At 36.0% G+C, this 12,509-nt stretch overlaps 1 protein-coding gene across 1 annotated transcript in view; it reads right to left on the reverse strand.

The window, feature by feature from the left end:
- JCHAIN (joining chain of multimeric IgA and IgM) overlaps positions 1-12,509 on the reverse strand; it is a 32,817-nt gene that overhangs the window by 9,407 nt on the left and 10,901 nt on the right. The window contains exon 2 of the mRNA XM_063663726.1: positions 1,832-1,919. Coding sequence (XP_063519796.1) covers positions 1,832-1,895 — 64 coding nt within the window. The 5' untranslated portion in view covers positions 1,896-1,919. The remainder of the gene's footprint in view (positions 1-1,831; positions 1,920-12,509) is intronic.

A 12,509-nucleotide genomic window follows, 5' to 3' on the forward strand; every position in this document is an offset into this window, starting at 1 on the left:
TTGGAAAGAAACATTATGGAGTCAATTCAAGGTAATGAAATAACTCATTAACATCTGAAAGAGGTAAAATGACTTAAATGATGTCCTCTTTCCTACTTGTGTATCCATGACTCTTAAAAGTTTTTTCTCAATGAAATAAATGAGCACATAATGCCTGACCAAAAATATAGATTGTTGAGGACTGACTTGACTATTAAGTCTTAAATAGAAAATGTCTATATTCTATTATGGCATATAATTATTTCCTTACCAGAAACCTGGGAAGTTAATATAGAAAAATATTAGGCAGCCTAACATCTATCAGAAATACATAGCTGTCAGAAAAGGTACAAATACTTTCAATTCACCAAGACTTAGAGTCTAGCATTTGCTCTCACCAACAGGCAGTATTTTTCCTAACAAACCTGTTATTAGGGACTGTGCCTTACTTTATTCCAAGAGCATCTGACACATAGTAGCTGTTCAATAAATATTTGTTAAATTTAATTCGCTTCAAACAAATAAGAAAATAGATTTAACAACATATGCTAGATATAACCATAATGAGTTTACTAAAAAGTGATTGCCTTACACAAGGCAGAATAGGATAGTAGGAGTGCGGGCTATAGGGTCAGATTGCCTGGGTTCTGCTTACACTCTTCCTTGCTGTATGACTTTGGTAAGTTATTTCACCTCTGTAAGTCTCAACTGCCTCAACTGTATGTCAGAAGTAATAATAGTATTTATCCTCATATGGTTACTGAGAGAATTAAATGGAATATTATATGTAAAGGAATTAGCATGATACCTAGAATATCATATTCAGTAAGTGATAGCTATTTTATATACAGATGGTCCCCAACTTACCATGGTTCTATTTACGATTTTTCTACTTTATGATGCTGTGAAAGTGATATGTATTCAGTATGCTCCTCAGCTACAATGGGGCTACCTCCCTATAAAGTCACTGTAAGTTGAAAGTATGATATTTTCAACTTTCAGCTTTATAGGGTTTACAGGGAAGTAGCCCCATTATATATATCGTATATTTTTAGATAAGTATATATACTTATATTGTACATGCTTTACTAATATTTTATATTTTAAATCATTAGAAAGTTATTCTTAATGCTAAATTAGTATAAAATATATATATAAGGCCTATTCTTAATCACAGTTCTGTCATTATTCTTCTTGAAATAAGAACCACAGACTCAGTGATAGGAACAATCCAGACAAATTTTAGTATGTCCTTCTAAATGAAAATTATTTAATACTGTACCTCTAAATTCAGAATGTATTCCGTTTTCTGAAGTTGTTTGAAAGATCAGTAAACAAAATAACAAAAGCTCAGTCATCAATTTATAGGCAACCTGTATAACATTAAACATTGTTAAATGGTCATAATAAATCTGTGGGCTCAGATCCAGGAAAGCTGTTAAAACCAATACCAGCCTCTTTGGGGAAATAAAATCCCAACGCATGCCATGTTGTACTTACAGTAATTATTATTTCATTTCTCCAGAATATTAATTTAAGAGACTCAAGGGAAGGATTATAGATTTTTAAGATTCAATATGGACATTCATATAAGCAGGACTATCTGTAGTTAGCTAATTTCTTATTCTCTAGTTTGTAGTAGGCAAACGAGTAAGTAAGAGAAGAGAAAAAAGAATAAAAAGAGTCTTATCTATGTAAAGACAACTGCCATAGAAAGATGAAAGCATGTTAGGAAAAAGTAGCTGGCTAGCTGGCCAACTTTCAAAGCATAGGTATAAATGTTTAAAACTGAAAAACAGATCTGTCCTATATTTTTCCTTTGATCTGGGATCATTTTCTAAATATCACATACCTTTCACATGAACAGCCTTAATAAAAATGGCCAGGACTCCCCAGAAAAGCAAATGGTTCTTCATCTTGACTTCACTTCTTCTGAAAAACTGGAGCAAAAAAAGTCAGAGTTAAGGTGTGTGATCTATAAGGAGTGTGCAAATGATGGTGCTTCTGCTTTCTTAAAATAACACTCCAGGCAGCTAACAAACTAAAAACAATCACAACTGTGGTTGAAGTCTGAAGTTTAAATGCTGAACTGGAAAAATGTATGATTCACATTTAAGTATTTTCTTGCAAAGCATCCAAATAAAAACCATAATTTGATACAATCATTTTTATCTTGCATTTACACTATATAAATGTTTAAACCAGAAGACTAATAATAATTTCAAGGAAGGATTCCATTAAGAATGTTGAAATAGGGATTTTCCATTTTATTACCTAGATATATTCATATTAGTCTTCAAATCAGACATCTGACACTTATCATGCCTAGAATAATAAATGAAGGGAAGTGATGGAGGAGAGATGAAGGAAGGGGAGAGAAATGAAAGTCCTTTAAGGTCCCAAGTGTATCTTATGTTAATTTTTTATACTAGTCCTTAATTAACCAAGCTACCAGATTTAAATATATCTTTTGTATATATCTTACAAAAGATACCTTTTGTACATATCTTATAAAAGGTATCTTTTGTATATATCTTACAAAAGGTATCTTTTGTAAGATATAATCTTTTGTATATATCTTACAAAATCTATATTTTGTATGTATCTTATGAAATCTATATTTTGTATATATCTTACGAAATCTATATTTTGTATATATCTTACGAAATCTATATTTTGTATATATCTTACGAAATCTATATTTTGTATATATCTTACGAAATCTATATTTGTATATATCTTACGAAATCTATATTTTGTATATATCTTACGAAATCTATATTTTGTATATATCTTACAAAATATATTTTGATTACTTTCAGTTATTTTATAAGCTCAAACATGGAATTGGAATTAGAAGCTGGTAGATACTTGGCTGGGCGCAGTGCCTCACACCTGTAATCCCTGCACTCTGGGAGGCCGAGGCAGGTGGATCACTTGAGGTCAGGAATTCAAGACCAGCCTGGCCAACATGGTGAAACCCCGCCTCTACTAAAAATACAAAAATGAGCTGGATATGGTGAGGGCCTGTAATCCCAGCTATACGGGAGGCTGGGGCAGGAGAATCGCTTGAATCTGGGATGCAAGAGGCTGCAGTAAGCCGAGATGGCACCACTGCACTCTAGCCTGGGTGATGGAGGGAGACTCTATCTCGAAAAAAAAAAAAAGAAGCTGGTATTACTAGATAAACAAGTTGCCATATTTTAATGTGATAGCATTAAGACGGACCTCGTGTCTAGTTACACCTTTCAGAATTGTAAACCCATAATATGATTTTCATTTGAGATGCCTCAACAGAAAACTGAATCATTGCAGTATTTTGTGTAAAAATTTTTTCACTTAATTAGTGTCTTTTTTTTTTTAACTGATCTTTTGGACAGAGCACCCCCTGCACTCCCACTCCAACATGCTAGAATTTCCTGTCTCTTAGGCAAGGTTGGTTCCAAGACTATGCTGGTTACACAACAGCATCAAATCTGTGTTACTTTTGGTTCTCAGCTCTAATTTTTGAAGGGACTCCTAGAATTTTAAGAGGTAATTAGGAGTACTTCAGAATCATAAGTAAGGCAAGCGGACTTCAAATCTAGAAATACGAAATGACAGGATGAAAGAGATATTAAAGGCTAGCACATGATTGCACTTCTTCAAAGAGTATGTATTGAAAGTCTGTAAGAACAAAGTGCCAGGCACTATCATATGCAATATTACTATACTGTCCAAGTTTATTCCTATTTTAATTTCTACTATCAGTAGGACTTAGCAACTACTTGAGTTTAGGGAAAATATACTGGCATCACATGAACAGTTTATTAAAAAAAGAAACAGACCTGAAAGCACATTATTTTAGTTTGTGGTCAGGAGGTCAAAACAACTATCAACCACTCTAAAAGATCCTCACCCCCAACTGAAGTTTCTAAATAACTGACTTATTCAATCACTCAAAAAAAAATAGTAATTAATAGTCAGCTGGATACCTTTATAATTCTTGAAAAATAAACTCAAGGCTAGACTGCCTTCCCAAAGCAAGTTGGGTAAATCCTTGGGAACAAATTAAAACTTCTCCAAAAGTTTCTTTTTTTATAACAGCAAAGATTATTTAACTCATAATTACTAAACTAAAGAAAAGCTGTATATTTGATATTTTCATTCTTCCAATCGTGCTTTTTTTTTTGAGATGGAGTTTCACTCTCGTTGCCCAGGCTGGAGTGCAATGGTGCCATCTCGGCTCACTGTAACCTCCACCTCCCGGGTTCAAACAATTCTCCTGTCTCAGCCTCCTGAGTAGCTGGGATTATAGGCATGTGCCACCATGCCCAGCTAATATTGTATCTTTAGTAGAGACAGGGTTTCTCCATGTTGTTCATGCTGGTCTCAAACTCCCAACCTCAGGTAATCTGCCTGCCTCGGCCTCCCAAAGTATTGGGATTACAGGCGTGAGCCACTGCACCTGGCCAATCTTGTATTTTTATATATCGATTATGTAAACTATAAATCTAAAATAAATTGCGTTAATAAAAATAAAGTGTGACACATTTGTCACTAGAAGAGAATTACCTATGCTGGCAACATAGGATCTGGACTAGTGTTTTGCCTTGTGTGCTCTAGGGATCATCTGACTAGAACCACTTGTAGTACTGGTTAAAATATGGATTTCTTGGTAACACTCAGAATTTCTGGAGATGTGGCCTTGGAATATGTATTTTCAAAAAGCATCCCAGTTGATTCTGATGTGCACTGAAGATTGAAAACTAATGGAAAAAAATACTGGCCTAGAGCAGGAGGTAAGGGGGTGCAGAATAACTAGCAGCATTAACCATTTATGGAAGAACAAAAGATTAATAAAATTAATTTTTAAATAAATAGCCATACTGAAAAGTTAGCTGAAGTTTGTATTTGCTTATAATTCTGCTATAAGTAAGCTGTTGCATATTCTTTTTATCAATAACCTACTATATACAAATACAAGTTCCAGTTTAATTTTTAAACCATTTCTTTGCCAGTTTTAGTTATGTTTTTGCCACTAAAAAAATGTAAAATGTGAATAGTAGAACCCTTTACATGTGTGTTAAGTGATTGAGAACTTAGCCATGGGTTCTAAATTCTTAGCAAAAAAAAGAAAGGCTTATTTTTCTATACTCACATTTAAGATTTGTGTAGGAAGAGATTCAGTGATAGACAGCTAGATGAAAGAGATCTTAAAGGTAATTTAGTCTCACCTTCATGACTCTCAATTTTTTTTCAATATTCTATAACACTGAATTCAGCATTTAGTTGAAAATCATCCGAAATAGTTGGATGCTTCACCCCCTGTGGACACAACTCATTATATTTGGGGATATTCAAATTGTGACAAGACTTTATTCTCATGGGACACAGAATATAACTCCCTGTTTTCCTCCTCTCACTGATGACTCCTTCTGGGTCTCTTGCTAAATTTTCCTCTGAACATTGAGGACATCAAGGCTTAATCCTCATCTTTTCTATTCTCTTAGCCTCTCCCTAATTAATTTTACCTTATCCCATGCCTTTAAACATAGGGCACACTGAGGACTCTCAAATGTATAATTTTAACTTTCACCTTGCCCATTGAGTTCTGAATGCCTATGTCCAACTTTTTATTTTATATCTCCATGTAGCTATCTAAATGGGTATCTAAAACTTAACCAGGTAAAACGGTATTCTTGATGACCAATCCACCCTCACTCTCACATACCAATCTCTTTCTGTCTCAAGTTTTCCCCCATCTCAGTAAATGGCACCTCCATCAGTTACTCAAGCCAAAATTCTCTTTGCTTCCTTTCTTTTCCTCTCCCCTACATCCAATTTACCAGCATGACCTGTCGGCTTTCTCTCCAAAACATATCCCAAATTCATCTGATTCTCTCCGTTTTCACTACCAACCTAGTCCAAGCCTCCATCCTCTTTCCTGGACTACCATAATAGCTTCTATAGTTAAAAAGTAACTTTTCCTTTCCCTCAGCATTGGTGACTAAGGCACACAGATCATAAACAAGAATGACTAAGTACCACAAATCTAAAGCAAGCCAAATATTTCCTCCAAGGTTTGTTAAGAGGCAACAAAGCCAGACACAGTGGTGCATGCCTGTAGTCCCAGCTACTCAGGAGGCTGAGGCAGGAGAATCGCTTGAGGCCAGGAGTTGAAGGCCAGGCTAAGGAAGATAACAGTAGTTTTCAATGTATAACTATTATGTACACATACAATTTTTTTCTAAAAAGAGGCAACAAAACTCAATCTACTTCCATCAACCACCACTCCACCACTCCCATACACTCCCATCTCATCTTTAGAAGACTAGGGAGGGAAGAGGGGGGATGTTATAAGAGCAGCTGTTACCTTGTTGAAATCATAGTGTTTGTGATAAGAGACTCCCACACACATATCCCACCTCGCTTCACCCTTCGGAGAGTAGAGAGTAAAGGTGGGCCACTTTCTTCTCCCCAGATTCAAGTGAGGGAGAGTTTCAAGAAAATCACCCAAGAGATCAGGGACCCTAAAAGCAGGGGAGATTGAGAAGCAATATAGCATAATAGTTAAGAGAAAGAGCTCTGAGCCTGACTGATTGGGTTTATTCCCCAATTCCGCCACTCTCTAGCTAGGTAACACTGGACAAACCTTGAACAAATCACTTAATCTCTCTTAATTTCCTCTATCTGTAAAAGGGGGAAAATAACAATATATGCTTCACAGGATTGTTGTCAGGTTAATATTTATTACATCTATTACATCATGTGAAGAAGTTAGATCTTGGCACACAATAAGTGTTATGTAAGTACTAGTTACTTATTATTATCATCGTCATCATCATTATGTCTTAACTCCTTGTGGAGTTGCAGAAAATGCAGCTACCAACTGCAATGAAGTTTGGGGAAAGCATTACTGGGAGAAACTGACATGGCCCCTTGGGTTGTGGATGTGCAGGAACATCAAAAATGATACATGATCATGCTATATAAAGTATAAATGAAAATATCCAAAGTTTCCAACTTAGGATGGGTGAGGAGGAAGTACACTTGAAAGATATGTTAGCTTTATTTGTAATAGCCTAAAGCTGGAAGCAGTCTAAATGTCCAAAAACAAATTGGATAAACAAATTGTGGTATATCCATTACTCAATAATAAAAATGAATAAGCTATTAATAGACACAATATGGATGAATCTCAAAATAATTATTCTGAGGGAAAGAAGCCAGATAAAAAATTTTTTAAGAAAGTACAGGCCGGGCACAGTGGCTCACTCCTGTAATCCCAGCACTTTGGGAGGCCGAATTGGGCAGAACACAAAGTCAGGAGTTCGAGACCAGCTTGACCAACATGGTGAAACCCTGTCTCTACTAAAAATACAAAAATTAGCCGGGTGTGGTGGTGGGTGCCTGTAATCCAAGCTACTTAGGAGGCAGAGGCAGGAGAATCGCTTGAACCCGGGAGGCAGAGTTTGCAGTGAGCCGAGGTTGTGCCACTGCACTCCAGCCTGGGTGACAGAACAAGACTCTGTCTCAAAAAAAAAAAAAAGAAGAAGTACATAGTGTATGATTCTATATTTGGATATATTTATATTTTTTTCTAGAAAATTCAAACAAATGCATAGTGACAGCAGATCAGTGATTATCTGGGAAGGTGGGGACAGAGAGAAGGGAAGGCGGGACTATAAGACTATAAAAGGACATAAGGAACCCTTTGGAGATGATGAATATGTTCATTATCTTAGTGGTGATAATGAATTCACAGGTGTACACATATGTCAAAATTGATCATATTGTACAGTTCAAATGTGTGCAGTGCACTGTATGTCAGTTACAGCTCAGTAAAGCTATTAAAAAGTTCACATCTTCAGAATTCAGTTTTTTAAGTATGATGTTAGGTTTTTCTTGGGTGCCCTTTACGAAGTTGAGGAAGTTCCCTTCTCTTCCTGGTTTGCTGTGAGTTTTTATCAGAAGTGAACACTGAATATTTGTCAAATATTTTTTCTCTGTCTATTGAGATAACCATATGGTTTTCCTTTTTTTATTTAATATGGTGAATTACATTTATTTTTAAATGTTAAACTAACTTTACATTCCTAGAATAAACCCCACTTAGTTATGATATAACATCCTTTTTATAAATTGTTGAATTTTATTTACCAAAATTTTGCTTAGAATTTCTGCTTTTACATTCATGAGGGTTAATTGGTTTAAAATGTTCTTTTCTTGTAATGTCTTTGCATGGTTTTGTTACTACAATAATGCTGTCCTGAAAAGATGAGTTTAGAAGTATTTCCCCCCCTCCAATTTTCTGGAGGAGTTTGTGTAGAATTAGTATTCTTTTTCCTTAAATGTTTGGCAGAATTCCTCCAGTGAAGCCATGGCCTGGGAACTCTCTCCAAGGCAACATGGGGCAATGGTAATGGTCTCCTTATTTGTTTCCAGTCTCTCCGAAATCACTGTCCTGCATTGCCTAATGTCTTGAAAACCAGTGTTTCTTCCGCATGTTCTCACTCACAGGTGGGAATTGAACAATGAGAACACTTGGACACAGGATGGGGAACATCACACACCGGGGCCTGTCATGGGGTGGGGGGAGGGGGGTGGGATAGCATTAGGAGATATATCTAATGTAAATGACGAGTTAATGGGTGCAGCACACCAACACGGCACATGTATACATATGTAACAAACCTGCACGTTGTGCACATGTACCCTAGAACTTAAAGTATAATAATAATAATAATAATAATAAAAAGAAAACCAGTGTTTCTTAAATTTCGTCAGTTTTTTCTAGTTGGTTCAAATGGCAGGGAAAATCTGCACCATTATTCCATCTTGTTTAGCACTGGAGACTTGAAATTAAGAGTGAGTTTGAGATACAAGCTTTTAGACTGAACTAGACTTTTTAAAAATGAGCTTTACTATTTATAGCACTTTTACAATCACAGCAAATAAACTAGATTTTTTAATAATGAAAAAATATTTTTAAATTATGGAATCTTCTTAAAACATTGTCAAAAAGGCAAAGAAAAATTCAATTATAGTAATTGAGAGGCAATAATTGGACGAAAATATGGTTTCATGTTATAACTCATTAAACTATTCACTTACAAACTCTTCTTTAGTCTTACCTGCCACAATTCATTGTCCACTTACCATGAAAAATGATCTTTTCAAAGGTAAATCAGATCATATCTGATTTAAAACCCTCCAGTGGCTTCTCATTACACTTAGAATAAATTCAGAGTCATTAACCTTCCTGATTTCCTGCAACTCCCCCTTCCACTCATCTCTCTCCAGTTACTCTGCTCCAGGCCTTCATATTGTCTTAGTCCCTCTGCCTGCAACACTTTCCATAGCCTTGCATGGCTGGCCCCTTACCACCAAGTCTCAACTCCAATGTCATTGCCTCAGAGAGAACTTTTCTGGCTGATAATCATCCTAACCAATTACCAATCACTATCATATTGCCCTGTTTTATTTTCTTCATAGTTTTTATTATTGTTTGAAATCCTTTAGTTTACTTAGTCGTAACTGTCTCCTCCTCATTAGAATAAAAGCTCCTTAAGAGCAGCATTGTCTTGTTGCTTACTTCTGTTTCCAAGAACAAGTGCAGGATTGCCTCAAGTATATTGATTGAATGAAGGATGAATGAAGAACGTTTCTACAAGGAGTTGAAAACTGCCTCTAAGTTTACATCTTCTAACAATATTAGTCTCTTTTGTGGATAGGCTCCATATTGTCAATGTCCTATTTAAAGAGCAGTACCTAGATACATATTCAATAGTCAAGTGTAATCTGGCCAGTACAAACAACAGCTGAACTTAACATTTTTCAATAAATGCCACTTAAGATGATAATATCTCTTTTTTGGCAGCTATGTTACACTACTGGCTTTAATTAAAGTGTACAATCTCGTTTTAAAAAATATAAGTGCTTCTATACAGTAATGACTTTCCCATATTTAATATTTAAACAAGTTAGGATTTGGGCATGAGATTTAGCATTGGTCCCTAAGTTTTATCTTGCTAAACTCAGACCAACATTACAATGTCTTAGATTCTTTTTTAATCCAGATTCAGAAACCTAGCACATTAGTTCTTTCTCTCAGCTTTACAGTATCTGCAAACTTGACACATGCCATCAGATCCTTATTGAAGTCATTAAGAAAAATGTTTAATGGGATAGTGCTTAAGATAGACTTTTGCAGCATACATCTAAAGTCCTATCTCTATCAATATCAGTCCATTAATAAGCACATTTTGGGTGCAGTAGTTCATCTCAAGTTAACTCATACATCCATACTATCACACAGACTCAAAGTCTGGGTTTCATCCATAAGGTAACATGAATACTTATCATAAAAGGCCAATCTCTCCTTTATTCTCTATTTTAATGTCATCTCATTTCTCCCCTTGAAAGCCTTCCCTAATACAAAAGGAGTCTTGATAGCAGCCTGGCATTTTGCCACTTGAACTCTTAAAAGGGACGATGATATTTTTTAACAGCCTTCTTGGCCTTAAATCCAAGATGCAGCTGAAATCTCTTGATTTTCCTTTTAATGGATTAATTTCTACATTTAGTGTAATAATTCACATTTCCCATTTGTCCTTGAACTTTATATGAAAAACAAATTTTACTAATAAATAGTATTGCTTAATCAGCTCTAAAAATTAGGAGGGAAAATATGAAGTCTACACGAAACCTTGAATTAAATGTCAATCTGTAAATTCCAAGTAACCCAAAAATCTTTTAGATTTAGAAATAACTTATCAGTGTTCCCAAATGTGCTAGAAAAAAGAAATCCTTTTTGTGTGTGTGATACCCTAAATATATCTGACAGAATCTTCAGTATTATTATAAGTGGTAAGTAAATTGAAAGAGCATCATCAGTCTTGGACCTCCCTAAAAAGTATCATTTTTCATTTCCTTAGCACTCTCATGAATATATTCCAGAATCTATTTATTTCAGAGGACATAAAAAGAAATAATTTTAAAAGAATACTGTAAAATGTATACTCGAGATAAGCATTTTATATCTGACAAATTTACAAAGTCTATTACAGAGGAACTCCATGACTACTTTTACAACCAGGTATATATAACAATCCCAGAAACCCAGAATTAAATGACACACTTGCAAGGAATACAGAGAGGAAATTAAGATATTTATTTCCCTAAAACATAGCTTCTAAAATATGTCAAATGGCCATTGAATGCACAGCCTTTAACTCTTCTCCGTGTATACTATCTCTCTAACTTCTATACGTTTGAGACACTAGACAATACAAAAGTAAATTTTGAATCAATCCAGAGAAATAAACTGAAGGAAGATTCTATTAGCACTGGAGGAAAGATCTGCTGCCAAGAGAAGCTAACAGCAAAACCATCTCCACTCCATCAAAGTGGAAAATCCATTATATGTGTGTGTATATATACTTGTCATGAATATATAACGGCTATTAATACCACAAAACTAAAAGTCCCCAAATATCCCAGAATTTCACAGATCAGTCAAGCATAAAATTACTAACAAAGGATAAAGAGGAAGAAGTTTTTTGTGTTGGTTTTTTTTTTTTTTTGAAATGGAGTCTCATTCTGTCGCCCAGACTGGAGTGCGGTGGTGCAACCCAGGCTCACTGCAACCTCCGTCTCCCGGGTTCAGGCAATTCTTGTGCCTCAGCCCCCCGAGTAGCTGGGACTACAGACATGCACCACCACGCCTGGCTAATTTTTGTATTTTTAGTAGAGACGGGGTTTTATCATGTTGGCCAGGCTGATCTTGAACTCCTGACCTCAAGTGATCCACCGGCCTCAGCCTCCCAAAGTGCTGGGATTACAGGTGAAAGCCACCGCGCCCAGCCTGGTTGTTTTACTGTGACAAAACTGAGGTATAGCCCTTGATCTGACAATCGGTCCTCCTACCAAGATCCTTGCTGGGTTGCTCTGAACTTCCTAAAACTCCTGTAGGTCACTCTGTGTCCAAATCCACAAGAGCAGACATGACTTATCTGGAATCATTATCAATAAAAGTTTTAAAATATGTTTAATAATATTAAGGAGTACAGAAGCAATTGCAACTATATTTGCAATGTTTGGGAGGGACATTATTCTGCCTAACCTAGAGTCAGGCAAACACTATTCCAAGAAAGGAAACAGCAAGTAAAAAGCACAAAATAAGAAAGAGCTTGGCCCACACAGGATGAGGAGCAGGAAGGAAGGCCCTTGTAGCTGCAGCAGAGTGAGGGGGAGAATCATAGTAGATAACAACACCATGCACTTTATAGGATTAACTTTTTTCCCCCAATTTTTTTTTTTTTTTTTTTTTTTAGATGGAGTCTTCTGGAGTCTCGCTCTGTCACCCAAGATGGAGTGCAGTGACATGATCTCGGCTTACCGCAACCTCCGCCTCCTGGGTTCAAGTGATTATCCTGCCTCAGCCTCCCCAGTAGTGGAACTACAGGCATAAACCACCACACCTGGCTAATTTTCGTCTTTTTTAGTAGAGATGGGGTTTCACCATGTTGGCCAGGCTCGTCTCAAAC

The sequence above is a fragment of the Pongo pygmaeus genome, chromosome 3 (genome assembly GCF_028885625.2).
Source record: "Pongo pygmaeus isolate AG05252 chromosome 3, NHGRI_mPonPyg2-v2.0_pri, whole genome shotgun sequence".
Taxonomy (NCBI): Eukaryota; Metazoa; Chordata; class Mammalia; order Primates; family Hominidae; genus Pongo; species Pongo pygmaeus.